At 44.6% G+C, this 13,775-nt stretch overlaps 1 protein-coding gene across 3 annotated transcripts in view; it reads right to left on the minus strand.

Annotated features, from left to right (window-relative positions):
• Nucleotides 1-12,754, minus strand: part of LOC112254289 (voltage-dependent calcium channel subunit alpha-2/delta-2-like) — a 309,636-nt gene extending 296,882 nt beyond the window's left edge. For 2 of the 3 annotated variants that reach the window (XM_042324234.1, XM_042324237.1), the window contains exons 1-2: nucleotides 12,294-12,754; nucleotides 7,610-7,691 (exon numbers count right to left, since the gene is read on the minus strand). In XM_042324234.1, the coding sequence (XP_042180168.1) occupies nucleotides 7,610-7,691; nucleotides 12,294-12,409 (198 nt within the window). In that variant the 5' untranslated portion in view covers nucleotides 12,410-12,754. The remainder of the gene's footprint in view (nucleotides 1-7,609; nucleotides 7,692-12,293) is intronic. The other variant, XM_042324235.1, reaches the window with a different exon arrangement.
• Between the last annotated feature and the right edge of the window lie 1,021 nt (nucleotides 12,755-13,775).

Raw genomic sequence — 13,775 nt, forward strand, 5'->3', positions numbered from 1 at the left:
TAGGGAGGTACTAAGGAATGAGTGTTTGCTTACTGTTAGGGACACATTACTGTGGGAGTGTTTGCAGGGAGGTACTGTTACTGTAAGAGGAGACTAGTGTTTGACACTTTAGGGGTGAGTGTTTGTTTGTTAGAGGTGAGTGTTTGCTCTGTTAGGGGTGAGTGTTTGCCTACTAGCTGGGATCCATTTTGCCTCTGTTAGGGGTCCGTGTTTGTTCTCCTTAGTTCATTTTCGAGTGTTTGTTCTGTTAGGGGTGAGTGTTTGCTCTGTTAGGGGTGAGTGTTTGCTCTGTTAGGGGTGAGTGTTTGCTCTGTTAGGGGTGAGTGTTTGCTCTGTTAGGGGTGAGTGTTTGCTCTGTTAGGGAGTGTTTGCTCTGTTAGGGGTGAGTGTTTGCTCTGTTAGGGGTGAGTGTTTGCTCTGTTAGGGGTGAGTGTTTGTTCTGTTAGGGGTGAGTGTTTGCTCTGTTAGGGGTGAGTGTTTGCTCTGTTAGGGGTGCGTGTTTGCTCTGTTAGGGGTGAGTGTTTGATATGTTAGGGGTGAGTGTTTGATATGTTAGGGGTGAGTGTTTGTTCTGTTAGGGGTGAGTGTTTGCTCTGTTAGGGGTGAGTGTTTGCTCTGTTAGGGGTGAGTGTTTGCTCTGTTAGGGGTGAGTGTTTGCTCTGTTAGGGTTGCGTGTTTGCTCTGTTAGGGGTGAGTGTTTGCTCTGTTAGGGGTGAGTGTTTGCTCTGTTAGGGTTGCGTGTTTGCTCTGTTAGGGGTGCTTGTTTGCGCCACAGATTTTTTTCTCACAGTTGTTGTACCGTTTTGGACTGTAATTAGGAGTGGAGGTTTCTCCTCTGTGTGTTGCGTTTATTTCCCTGTGTGTGTGGGGACTTCGTTTGGGCGTGTTCCCCCAACTGTTGTTTGTTGAGTTGGGACGTCTAATAAACGATTGTGCTACTGGGACTTTCTTGCTCTCCTGCTCCTGACTCCTGCACCTCCCTCCTCTTAGGAGGCACGTAACAACTGCACACTGCCATATCCCATCTGGACAAGAGGAAGCCCTATGTAAGAATAGTGTTCATCGACTACAGTTCAGCCTTCAACACCATAGTGCCCTCTAAGCTCATCACTAAGCTCGAGGCCCTGGGTCTGAACCCCACCCTGTGCAACTGTGTCCTGGACTTCCTGACTGGCCGACCCCAGCTGGTGAAGGTAGGCAACAACACCTCCGCTATGCTGATCCTCAACACGGGGGCCCCACAACGGTGCGTGCTCAGCCATGACTGCGTGGCCACTCAAACTCAATCATCAAGTTTGCAGACGACAACAGTAGTAGGCCTGATTACCAACAACAATGAGACGGCCTACAGGGAGGAGGTGTGGGCCCTGGCAGAGTGGTACCAGCAAAATAACCTCCCCCTCAACGTCAACAAAACGAAGGAGCTAATGATGGTGAACTTCAGGAAACAGCAGAGGGAGCCCCCCTCATCGATGGGGCCACAGTAGTTCAGTAGTAGAGGGTTTAAAGATTCAAGTTCCTCAGCAGGCACATCATTGACAACCTGAAATGGTCCATTTGGTTTGGTCTAATTGTGTTGCTATCCTGGGGCTCTGTGGGGACTGTTTGTGTTTTGCGTTTATTGTTTTGTATTGTTAAATATTGCTGCACTGTTGGAGCTAGGAACGTAAGCCTTTCGCTACACCCCCATAACATTTGATTTGATTTGAGAGAGAGAGAGAGATAAAGAGAGGGAGAGAGAGATGAAGAGAGATAAAGAGAGGGAGAGAGAGAAAGAGAGGAGGGAGAGTGACAAAACGTTAGGCAAAAATAGCCCCTGCTGTTTCTAAAGGCCAGATAATGAATGAGCTGCTGTTGTGTTGTGAGGCGGAGGGGGGATCTCTCTCTCTCTCTCCTTCCTTTAACGGTAATTGCTCATGGTGGGGAGGAAGACTCAGCTTTTCCTGTAAATTGTCTTCAGGAGTAAGAGCTATTAAATCAAGGAACCAATTACATTGAGCAGCAGTTACATCATCACCAACACACGCTGATGAAACAGCACAGCACTGTGTTTGTGCGTGAGTGTGTGTCCGTGACTTCAGCTAAGGTCAGCTTTAGAAAGAGGGGAGGGGGATATTAACGTGAGTGGATGGGATGGTGTCTCGTATGGCATTGGGCATTTGAGACAGATTATGGGAAAGTGCTGGAGTCAGCGATAGTGAGTAATCCTCCAGCACTTTATAGATATCTCTATTTATGGGGGGTCGACTTGAGCCTCCACCTACAGCACCGGCTGCTGTTTCAGGCATGGAAGCAAATGCTTGGGGAGGCAAAAGCACAATTGAAGTTGGCAATCACCATTCACAATGACGTTAACATAACAATTAAACTGAAGAAATTCGCAGCACAATCGTCCTTCACAGACAAACCCAGAAATGGCAGGAACACAGACACACACATACAAACTGGCTTGACTAGAGGCAATGAAGTCTGTGTTAGGCCCAGATAAACCTGCAGCACAGCATGGGGTCTCAGAACTGACTGATCCAGCACCACTGACCACACACACTCACACAGAGCATGTGTGAGAGAGAGGAAATATACCCTCATTCAATGTATCTGCTATGTATTTGTGTCCAGCTCTTTTTGGTCAAAGAATCTGTGAATCTAAAGTGTTTTAATTGGAGTTCTCGCTAATCATGGTCTTCCCACACACATTCCCCTGGGCCTGATACTGGAGCTCAGTCTTGCAGCCTCACAGACACAGACCAGGAGGAGAGAACTTTGGGATCAGCCCATTCTGCCACTCCCAGGCTTCATTCCCTAACCATGGGGAAGAGAGGAGGAGGGAGGAGGACAGAGGAATGGAGAGAGGAGGAGAGAGAGGTAGAGAGATAGTATGTCAAGAATGAAGGATGGAGAGAGGGGAGAAGAAAAGGGAGGGCGGTAGAGAGGCACAGTACAGTATGTGGTATAGTATTGGTACCGTGCCAGTGCTTGGGGTTAAGAAGCCTTCAAGTGTATGAGGCTGAATTATTCACGCTGATTAGGCCCTCCTCATTGAAATGAATTAAGAGCCCAACATATGTTACAATGCTTTAGAATTTAAGAGGCTCTCTAGAAGAGGGGGTGAACAAATGGCCATACCTCTGTGTGTGTGTGTGTGTGTGTGTGTGTGTGTGTGTGTGTGTGTGTGTGTGTGTGTGTGTGTGTGTGTGTGTGTGTGTGTGTGTGTGTGTTTCCAATAAACTCTAGAGTTACTGTACTCCAGCCCATGATGACAGTGTGTGGGTGTAATCCTACTGTATGCTTATCAAACAGGTCTGACTAAGCTTTGAGGATATGAAAGGAATGCCAGTGTCCACCACAGCACAGCAGCCTCTCTCAGAACAGATCACAAACACAGCAATGAGGATTATAATGAGGAAAAGAAACAGGATAGATCCATCCTTCCCCATTGGATGTTCTCTGTCTCTCTCTCTTCTCACTCCCAAATCATACATTACCAATTCCGTCTCAGTGAATGTGCCCACATTCTCCAAATATCTGTTCTTGCTGTCAAATGGTCCATCCTTCCCCGCACACAAACACCCTCCTGTTGTAAAAACAACGACCCTCTCTCTCATTCATCAGTCTTTCTAAACCTCCACCTTTTCTTTCAAAACCGCCAATATCTCCCCTGCTCCTTCTCTCTCTCAGCAAGCACATCCCCTCTACCCGTTGTCTCTCGCTAAATACCCACAATCTCTCGTGCATCAAAATCTCAACCAAGAGGAACAGAATACACCACATTAAATTCAACTTCCTCCCTTCACTCGCTCAGCGTAAGACAAACAAAATAATCATTTGCTGACTTTTTTTTTTTTTTACTCTGAAAATAAACTGCGCATGAAGAGGGAGCGCGAAGAGAGACAATCTTGTTACCAGCCGGCATAGCCCTGGGAAGATTTCTATCAGACACACGTATAGAGAGAGGCATCCATTTAGAAAATGGCTTTTCTAGGCACGCTGGGCCATTTAACACACCCTGTGACGACTCCTGTTTGGGGCCGTGATAAATGTTCTTTCACACCAACTCACTACCGCGAATGCACACACTACTTACGCCTCGTTCACACTGACAGCGTCATTGCATTTCAGTACACCACAAGTACATTCGTTTCCAATGAAACGCTGCGTCTCCCCTTGGTTCATCATCTCCCCTTGGTTCATCATCTCCCCTTGGTTCATCATCTCCCCTTGGTTCATCATCTCCCCTTGGTTCATCATCTCCCCTTGGTTCATCATCTCCCCTGTCCCTGTTTCGACAAGCAGGTGTTCACATACTTTTTGTCATGTAGTGTATGTGCGCCCGTTTTCCAAACCACACAACATGTTAACTTGTATTGGAGGGAGCGATAGCAGCATTCTGAAAAGACACTTGTCCAGCTGGTGTGAGGAAGTAGTCCTTGAGGTTGTTGCGCACGTCTAGAGCAACTCTGGTTTCCCTGTCTGCCGACATGTTCCTTGGGTCCAGGAAGCTGGTGTCCCTTGTACCACCTGTCTCCACTCTCCTAGACGCCGGTTCCACAGTGGGTGTGGAGTGGTCAACAAATGTGGGGTGGATGTACCGTGTTGATGACTCTGTGTAGTCAGTGTCTGAAGTGTCGGTGGTGCAAAGGTCTTTGTGGAGGGCCACACAGGCCTTCACAATGGTCTCAGCTTTCTCCGGGACAACTTCAAGGGCCCGTCCCAGGATCCTCCATCTTGTAGCTCGGATCCCAAAGCAGTCCTCTGAAATTCTTCTGGCTTTTGAGTGGAGGTAGTTGTCGACCTTCTTGGTGTCACCAAGGTCAGAAGAACCTTTAAAGAAAATAAGGATTTTCCATTAGTATTGAACAAGAACATGACGGCTTTCAAATGTGTATTGTAACAACTGTGTAGCATATGCTTTGGACATAGGCCCTCATCCTCTTACTGGGATGCCAATGACTTTTATGTAAGGCATATATACTGAACAAAAATATAAACGCAACAATTTCAACGATTTTACTGAGTTACAGTTCATATAAGGAAATCAGTCAATTTAAATAAATTCATTAGGCCCTAATCTATGGATCTCACATAATTGGGCAGGGGCACAGCCATGGGTGGGCCTGGGAGGGCATAGGCCCACCCACTGTGGATCCAGGCCCACCCACTGTGGAGCCAGGCCCACCCACTGGGGAGCCAGGCACACCCACTGTGGAGCCAGGCCCACCCACTGGGGATCCAGGCCCACCCACTGGGGAGCCAGGCCCACCAACTGGGTAAACAAATTTGTGGTAAATAATGTTAAAAGCATTTTACAGGTTACATCTATATTTTTTGTTCAGTATAATTACAACATCTATATTGGTATCATTTTCACATCATAGGTATAGTCACATCTATTTAGCGTATCTTACCTGGATCTGGTCATGACAGGTTTACCCTCAGAGGAAATCCCTCGTCTCCCTCGAAGACATATGGGCTCGGTGTTTGGGTCCGCGGAAAGCACTCTGGCCTTGTTACTGGCAGCTGGCCTGCAATGAGTTGGGATTCCTGCATCTCCCTCCCGACCAAATGCGCCCACGTCGATCATGGTGAAGAGGTACCTTGCATCGCAGACTGCCATCAGGACCATTGAGAAAAGGCCCTTTTGTTGTAGTACTTGCTCCCAAGTTTGCCGGAACTAGATCCGAATATGTTTTCCGTTGACAGTTCCTGCACAACACAGACAATTCCAACTATCCCCAAACTCTCTGGCAATTTCTTCCCATTTTGCCATGGAGGAATAAGCCACAAAATCCTCCTTCAGGACATGCCAGATAGCCTGGCACACTTCCGTGATGATGGCAATAACTGTTGAGATTCCTAGCAGATAACTAGCAGCGATACTTTGCTGTGTGCTGCCACTCGCACCGAATGCTGTGAGTTCTCTCGTGCGATTTATGTGCGGCTGAAGCAAGTCGTCAAATCTGGCAAACTGACATCCGAAAGTAGTGAAAATGGATTTCCTCGTCAAGGCTTCGCATAGGTTGGACAAGAGACATATCTTCTCCGTCGTCCACTCTTGTCGTGTTCAGTGGACGAACTTGCCCTTTTCTCAGTTGTTCTTTTCTTCTTCTCCTCCTGAGTAGTAAGAGCAGTTCAACCTCTTGCTCTTCAAGCTCTCGAATTCACAACTCATAGAGAGACATGCTTGCTTCTGCTTCTGTGTCTATGAAGTAGTGCCGTACAGCTTAAAACACCAGACTAGCCAGACATGTAGCTAGCTAGCTATATTTGTAAACAAAAAAGGCATATAACACCACATCCGGACGTTCAAATGGCGTCGCTAGCTACAGTCAGAGTGCCTTCGGACCCTCTTGCTTGGTAAGCTACTCTGGCTCCCCAAGCCCTAGTGGATTTACACTACACAAGGCGGACTTCCTCTCTCGGTGGAACGCAACGACGAATCTGGACAAAAATGCACGCCCTTGTACATGCATGCATGTCAATAGACAGAGTGGAGCCTTTAGGCTAACACACACACACACACTCAGGACAACCTAGCCTACACAAACGCACTATGCTAACATACTCACAAATGCACTATGCTAACATACTCACAAATGCACTATGCTAACATACTCACAAACGCACTATGCCAACATACTCACTATGCTAACATACTCACAAACGCACCATTCAACCATCATACTCACACGCTCAGCCCAACCCACTTACTAGTATACACCAGAACAGACTATTAGATTAACTAACTATTCCCACAGCATTCGCTCAATGTCAATCTTTCTGACAGTGCAAACACAATTGAATACACTTTTAATTGACGTGCTGTACTTGCTTATGCAAATCCACACACATTCCTATTCAATAACTATTGACACAAACTAGGAACCCCTAAGCCTGTATTTCAGTGAGTAAATAGCGACAGACCAAATAGTGATGCTGTGTTATTCTGGAAGACAACGCAAATAATTATATTGTCAGAGCAACCAACACATCCCCATGCTAACCGCAGCCATGGCAACAACCATCATCACTGCTCCGCCCAAACACTGTCCAAAACCCTTTACCCACAACTAGCAACTGTCACCAACTGTCGCCTTCACTCGCTATCGTCAATTACACTACCATATTAACACCACGGCCATCCCCCTCACCATGGCAACGATTACCATCACCGCAGCCGTAGACGCTATTGTGGCTGGCTGAATCATCACAGTCAGCCACACAGCAATAATGAAGCATTAGATCCAGGCCCGTTTCCAGACCTGGAAGCCCAGTGAACATGCACACTGCCTCTGTGTAGAAACATGACGAAACTCTGTCAATCTAACACGACCAAACCATCTGCTGCTCTCGTGTCACGCACACAATGACAGAGGAACAGAAGCAGGAGCCCAGATGCGTGGAGTCTCTAGAGTACATAGACACACTGCTGGTGCTACGCTTCCATTTGGCACACAAACAATACGATAGTAAGCCTAGCTTCAGAGAGAGAGAGAGAGAGAGAGAGAGAGAGAGAGGGGAAGAGAGAGACAGGTAGAGAAAGAGAGAAGACAGACAGTTTAACTGCAGTCGTGCATGGGATCAGGTATTATGTTTAGTTCCCAGTACTTACCCCTTTCATCTGCTGGGCTCCAGTAACCAGTTGCAGAGTCTTCTCCAGCTCCTTCTCAATACGGCCTGCCCAATGCATCATTCTGATGGGAACAAAGACACACAGCTGTAACTTTAACATACAAGCGTATCACAAACATTATGAGTTGGGGAGGGCTTAAGAAAGTCAGTTCCCTTCACTTGTTAAAGTCATTTTCCTTCCCTCAAGTGATGTATATAACTGCATGTGATGTGTGTATGTTTGTGTGTGGGGCCGGTGTGTATGTGCTGTCTGTCTGCCTGTATCTATCTGTCTTTCCGTTCCATCCGTCACTCACTCCCCCCCTTCCTTCTATAGACACACTGTCTTTTTTTCAATCTCCTAATGTCAGTTTTATTCATCAACATCCCGTCCAGCCGCCACTCATCCCTGGGGTTCTGGTTGGACGGAGCGCGAGCGTGTGTTCTTTTGGCTGGGCCTCGATCAGCAGCAGGGCTGTAATAAAAAAGCTTCACTTCTGACAGAAGTGCACAATAAGCAGGAGGCGCTCTCAGTGGATGGAGCCAAGTCTGGAATTAAGAGATCAAACGCCTGGAGCTCATCAGTTTATATCTCCCACCAAGGCTGCAAATGACTTAATGGATCAAGATGTTCACAAGCTGCTGTTCGATCAGCAAGAGTTACCAACTTAAGAGTGGAGTCCCTACCCACCCAGGCATCACTCAGATAGAAATAAGAAATAATTATACTAACATACGTGGGAAAAGAATAGTAATGAATAATAATAATAATAATAATAATAGCAATAATAACTAAGTCATGTACAAATGTTAAGGAAAAGTCAACCCAAAAAAATTCTACAAACATGAAACTGTACCCTTTCCTCTGTCCTTGTTTTTGTGGTTGTGTTTTGACAAGACGGTAGCAGCCGACTCTGAGCCACGCAGCCGTTCCTTCCAGACACACCAGACACTCACATCACCAGCACAACCATTTGTCTCTTAATAATACCGCAAAAAAAATAAATGTCAGCGTTAAATGTCAGATTATTTTGAAAGAAAAGACAGATCTATGAACCAATACCAGTCTGCCAAGAAGTGACAGAGAGACCTGGAACCACTGAGTATAGTTAACAGTACATCATATCTGTGACCAGGACCCCTGACAGGAATCAGATAAGACGTAGGCATCTGTGAGTGTAGAGAAAGCATTTGTTCAAATGTTAGCCACATAGAATAATGTGTCTTGACTGTGTTTATGAGGGGGGTATAGAGAATAAGAGAGGAAAAGAGGCTTGCCTCTAAAATGATGGCACGAGGCAGGTTTGCTGGAGAAAGCTTGCCGACTATGAAAAGGTCACCTGGCAATGAAATGAACGCAGGCTTAAAGTGAGACCACACTGGAGCGGAATGCAGTGATGCTAACAGCTAGTGACAATACCTCTTGTCCCCAAGCTAGACACACTCCTTACACAACTTCACTCGTGTACAGTCACCTATACACAAATGCAAGTACACACACACACACACACACACACTTGCACATTGACAGACACAACCAAGTTGTATAGATATGCATAGTGCGTTAAAACACACACACAAACACAACATTGGGGGTGAACTATCATTTTGCACGGTAAATATTGCTGGATTGACCTACTGAATCTCGGGCTAAGGCTGATTGATCTCATGTTTACGCTAAGCCAATGTCGACCTTCATTTGGGCTGTTGGGTCTTAGTTCAAAGTTGAACTTTTTAAATATTACATGCAGAAGTACAGCGAAATTATTTTCTTGCCAGCTCTGAACCCAACAATGCAGTAATCAAAATCAATGTAGTGGCCAGCTAAAAATAACTTACGGTATTGTTAGTATTAAATCCAAAAGTGTATTTTAAAATATCACTATTTGTATGAGCCTAGGATAATTCAATAGGTTACATAATATGTTCATGAATAGGTCCAAAGGTAGGTGTACAATTCCATCAAATGTCGTTCAGCGAGTTTGAGACATTCATTGGGTCTGCCATCCAAGACTATCTCAGGCCGAAATGAAACGAGTGTATTATCAATCCTATGGCTCTTCGTTCAAGCTCCATCACAATGTTTAATCGATGGATCTCGAAACCCAGGTCATTTCTAGTGTAGTGAAACATTGAAAAATCATCCATATTCAGACTATTTTCATACGTTTATGAAAGTAAGTGTTAGTGGAAATTGCATATAATTTTATGCACAATATTGCAAGATAAAGTGTAACATAATTTACCCCGAGATGATTGTGTAAAGTCCAGTCGACCTCCAATGATAAATAGTTTTTTTCAACATTATTTGTTTTTCATCAAATGGACAGTAGGCCTACTGTAATTGGCCAATAACCTGATGTTCAGCACACACACACACACACACACACACACACACCAGCGACAACACCCATCCATCGGGGTGTCACACTTTTCTCTGGATTGACTTAATCCAATGTCACATTGTACATTTCTCTTCGGTGTTGTTCACTATATTCACCTCAAGGACTCTTTTCATTAGCACTACTTTAGTTCCAGTTTACATCATTTTTTCCCCCGAGTTACCTGGCACGTCTGTGTAAGAACAGCAGCGAATTGTGATTGACCTTGACAGTCTTAATAGTCTCGAAAAAAATAACTTGGTTTCTTATCCAAACAACTAGCGGCCTTATAAAATGTAAATATGGTTCGACTCGGTCTAGAAATTAAATGTAGCCTTATGCGTAGAGTTCAGAAATTAGGCTGTCGCGTCTTACAAATATTATTACACATGCCTTATTAGCCTATTCATACAAGACAATAATGATTAGTAAATGTTTCAATGTATTTGGGCGGGATAGCCTAAAACACTTAGTCGAGAAAATCTTGACACACAGTTGTCTCTGTGAGAATCGCCGTCATAAATCCTGCAACAATCCACTATACAGCTCGCAGCTCCAAAAGGAGGGCTCGCCAGATAACAAATGCCCATATACACAGTTAGTAGCCTAATATGTCATAGGCTACTAATGTCCAACTAAGAGCGGTGTAGCCTAAAGCATGAGCTGGTGAATTATACATGTTTTTATTAGTCTATTAAAATGACGTCCTCCTGCGCGTAATTGTGTAGCCAGACCGCAAAGCATTGTTTTCTTATTTTACATACGATGCTTTGGAAGGGGAGGAAATAGATGTGGAATTATAGAGTACTGAATTAGAGGAGCAGAATAAATGCTTTCCGGGGAGGAAAGTTCCCAAATTCACCCGTATCTAATTCTAATACCCTACATGATTAGGCCTATATAAGATATTGATATCCAATTCAGTGATTAGATAGCACACATTATATATGTTAATATCAAATAATGATTTATTAAACAGATCTCAAATTAGAGAGAGAGAGGGGAGGGGTCGGAATCGGAGCATTAGCTCAGATATACAATCCTGTTGCTTGTTTGGGGGGGGTATCGCTGAGGCAACAGTAAGGCTCCAGAAACGGACAACCCTTACTGACACAAGAGTTGCAGAAAAAGTTCCAAGCATGTTTTAGGCTACACATTGATTGAACCACAAAATGAAAAACGATATATAGGTTAATGCAATAAATGTTAGAATAACATTTCAAATAGCGTTGGGTATAACGGGCCCTATAATGCTTATTAATAAGATATAGGCCTGGGTGGGGCCAGATTTCCTTATGCATATCGTTGTGCCTAATCTGGTTCCGACATAGCCTATTGCTGCCTACAATACAATACTGTCAATTAAGAAATGTTTTATTTACACAATTGAATGACTAGTCTAACTGTCAAACCCATTCTAATTAATAGGACATATACCTACACTTATTTTTGTAATATTCAGGTCGTACGTTTTCAAGCTATTAGGGTCGAGGAGAGAGATATAGGCCTATATATGCGTAAAACTCGAAGAGTTCGTTGTCCTTCACACCCACCTGGTGAAATGCGCGTGCAGTGCCATGGCGCAACCGGAGTGCAAGATTTGGACATCCTCGCGGGCACTTTCCCTCCGGTTATAGGCTACCTCCGTTACGGAGGGGCATGGAATTTTGCTGCTTTAAAATGACTAAATCTTTTTTTTTTAACGGTAGCATGGCAATAAAATCAGTACTATCAGCTTGATAGTTAGGCTACTTTGATTTAGTTTTTTTAAAGGATTAGCATTGTGACTTGGTTAGATCGAAGTAGCTCCGCCATCACCTATGCACCTTCTGAATGCTTTTGTCAACATTGTAGCATGTTTGACTATCCGTTATGAACACAGAAGAAAATAAAATACTAGGTGATTTGTATTGAGCAGAAATGTTATCTAATCAAGCCATGATCAATAATTGAACTCCCATGCTATTATGGCGAGCACCTGTGCCTTGCCAGTAGTAACCCATGCACCTATCCATGCAAACAACATCCCATTATCGACCGTATTTGGAAGGGCAGAAGCAGTAGATTAGACTATGGCTAAATTGTCATTGCTACAATAACATTCGTGCACGCGGATATATCTGTAACGTAGCTCACGCATGAGTCAGAGACGGAAACTGCTTTTCTCTTTCAACATCATGAGAGCCCGTTAGCATCACGCGACTATCGCACCTTTTAGTAAACCGCACGGTTTGGGCAAACTGTCCCAGTTCTGAGATCTCAGCAGTAACCCCGTTTCCATCTCCCTAAATGTAGGCTACTTACGTGTAGTGCTGGGGGAAGCGGAGGCTCCCCGTTGCCGGCGAAGAGACGCTAATGATGAGGACAGTTTGGATTGAGAACATACATAGAATACCGTAGGACTGAGCGCAGATCGCCATTTTCCATAAAATATTCAAGAAACTGGGATAAATATAATGGGGCAGTGAGAATAATCTCTTACAGCCGAACTAAGAATAAACGCTGAGCTCCGGAAAGTGTGTCGGTTGATAGCGAGAACTCGCGCTGTGAAATCTCAATCGGAAACGTACAGAGGATTGGCAGGTCAAGACAGCGGATTCGAAGACTCACAGATGCATTGACGCTGCTGCCACCGCTGCTGCTGCTGTGGCTATTTGCGCACTCCTCCCTCTCCCTGCCTTGCACATTTGCTCCGCTCACAAGCTCGCCAATGTAACAAAACGACGGCGTGAACACAAGACGACACATTCGCGTCAATATTCCAACACGACAGACGGGGGCGCGCGTCAGGCTCTCTGTCCTGTTCACCATGCAGGATTATGAGCACAAAGGAACCAAGGCTTTATGTTGGTAATAACAGTCATGGCTCTGGACGGGTAATACATTAACTTGAGAAATGTTCTTGTCTTTGTTGGAGTCAAAGTCTTTAGTAATAGTTGTGGTGAAGGACATGAGTCATTGGAGACTGTACAAGCACCCTCAACAACCCCAAGTATTTATTCCCTGGTTCTCAAACTCTAAAGCACTGTTACTGCAGTGTTCCCTTGTGTCCTAACATATTTAACACAACATTATACTGCTGCATGATAACTGACCCAGTAAAAAGTACAAGGCCATAGAAACAGACATATCCAGGTGCACCACAGGCCAGCTCTGTCTGTCTGTCTGTCTGTCTGTCTGTCTGTCTGTCAACCTGTCTGCCTGTCTGTCTGTTCTATCTACAGTTGAAGTCAGAAATTTACATACACTTAGGTTGGAGTTTATTTTTTATATTTTTTATTGAACTTTTATTTAACCAGATAGGCCAGTTGAGAACACGTTCTCATTTACAACTGTGACCTGGCCAAGATAAAGCAAAGCAGTGCGACACAAACAACAACACAGAGTTACACATGGAATGAACAAACATACAGTCAATAACACAATAGAAAAGTCTAAATACAGTCTGCAAATGAGGTAGGATAAGGGAGGTAAGGCAATAAATAGACCATAGTGGCGAAATAATTACAATTTAGCAATTAAACACTGGAATGATAGATGTGCAGAAGATGAATGTGCAAGTTGGGATACTGGGGTGCAAAGGAGAAAAGATAAATAACAGTATGGCGAAGAGGTAGTTGGATGGGCTATTTACAGATGGGCTATTTACAGATGGGCTATGTACAGGTGCAGTGATCTGTGAGCTGCTCTGACAACTGGTGCTTAAAGTTAGAGAGGGAGATATGAGTTTCCAGCTTCAGTGATTTTTGCAATTCGTTCCAGTCATTGGCAGCAGAGAACTGGAAG

The sequence above is a fragment of the Oncorhynchus tshawytscha genome, linkage group LG07, assembly GCF_018296145.1.
Source record: "Oncorhynchus tshawytscha isolate Ot180627B linkage group LG07, Otsh_v2.0, whole genome shotgun sequence".
NCBI classification, from domain to species: Eukaryota; Metazoa; Chordata; class Actinopteri; order Salmoniformes; family Salmonidae; genus Oncorhynchus; species Oncorhynchus tshawytscha.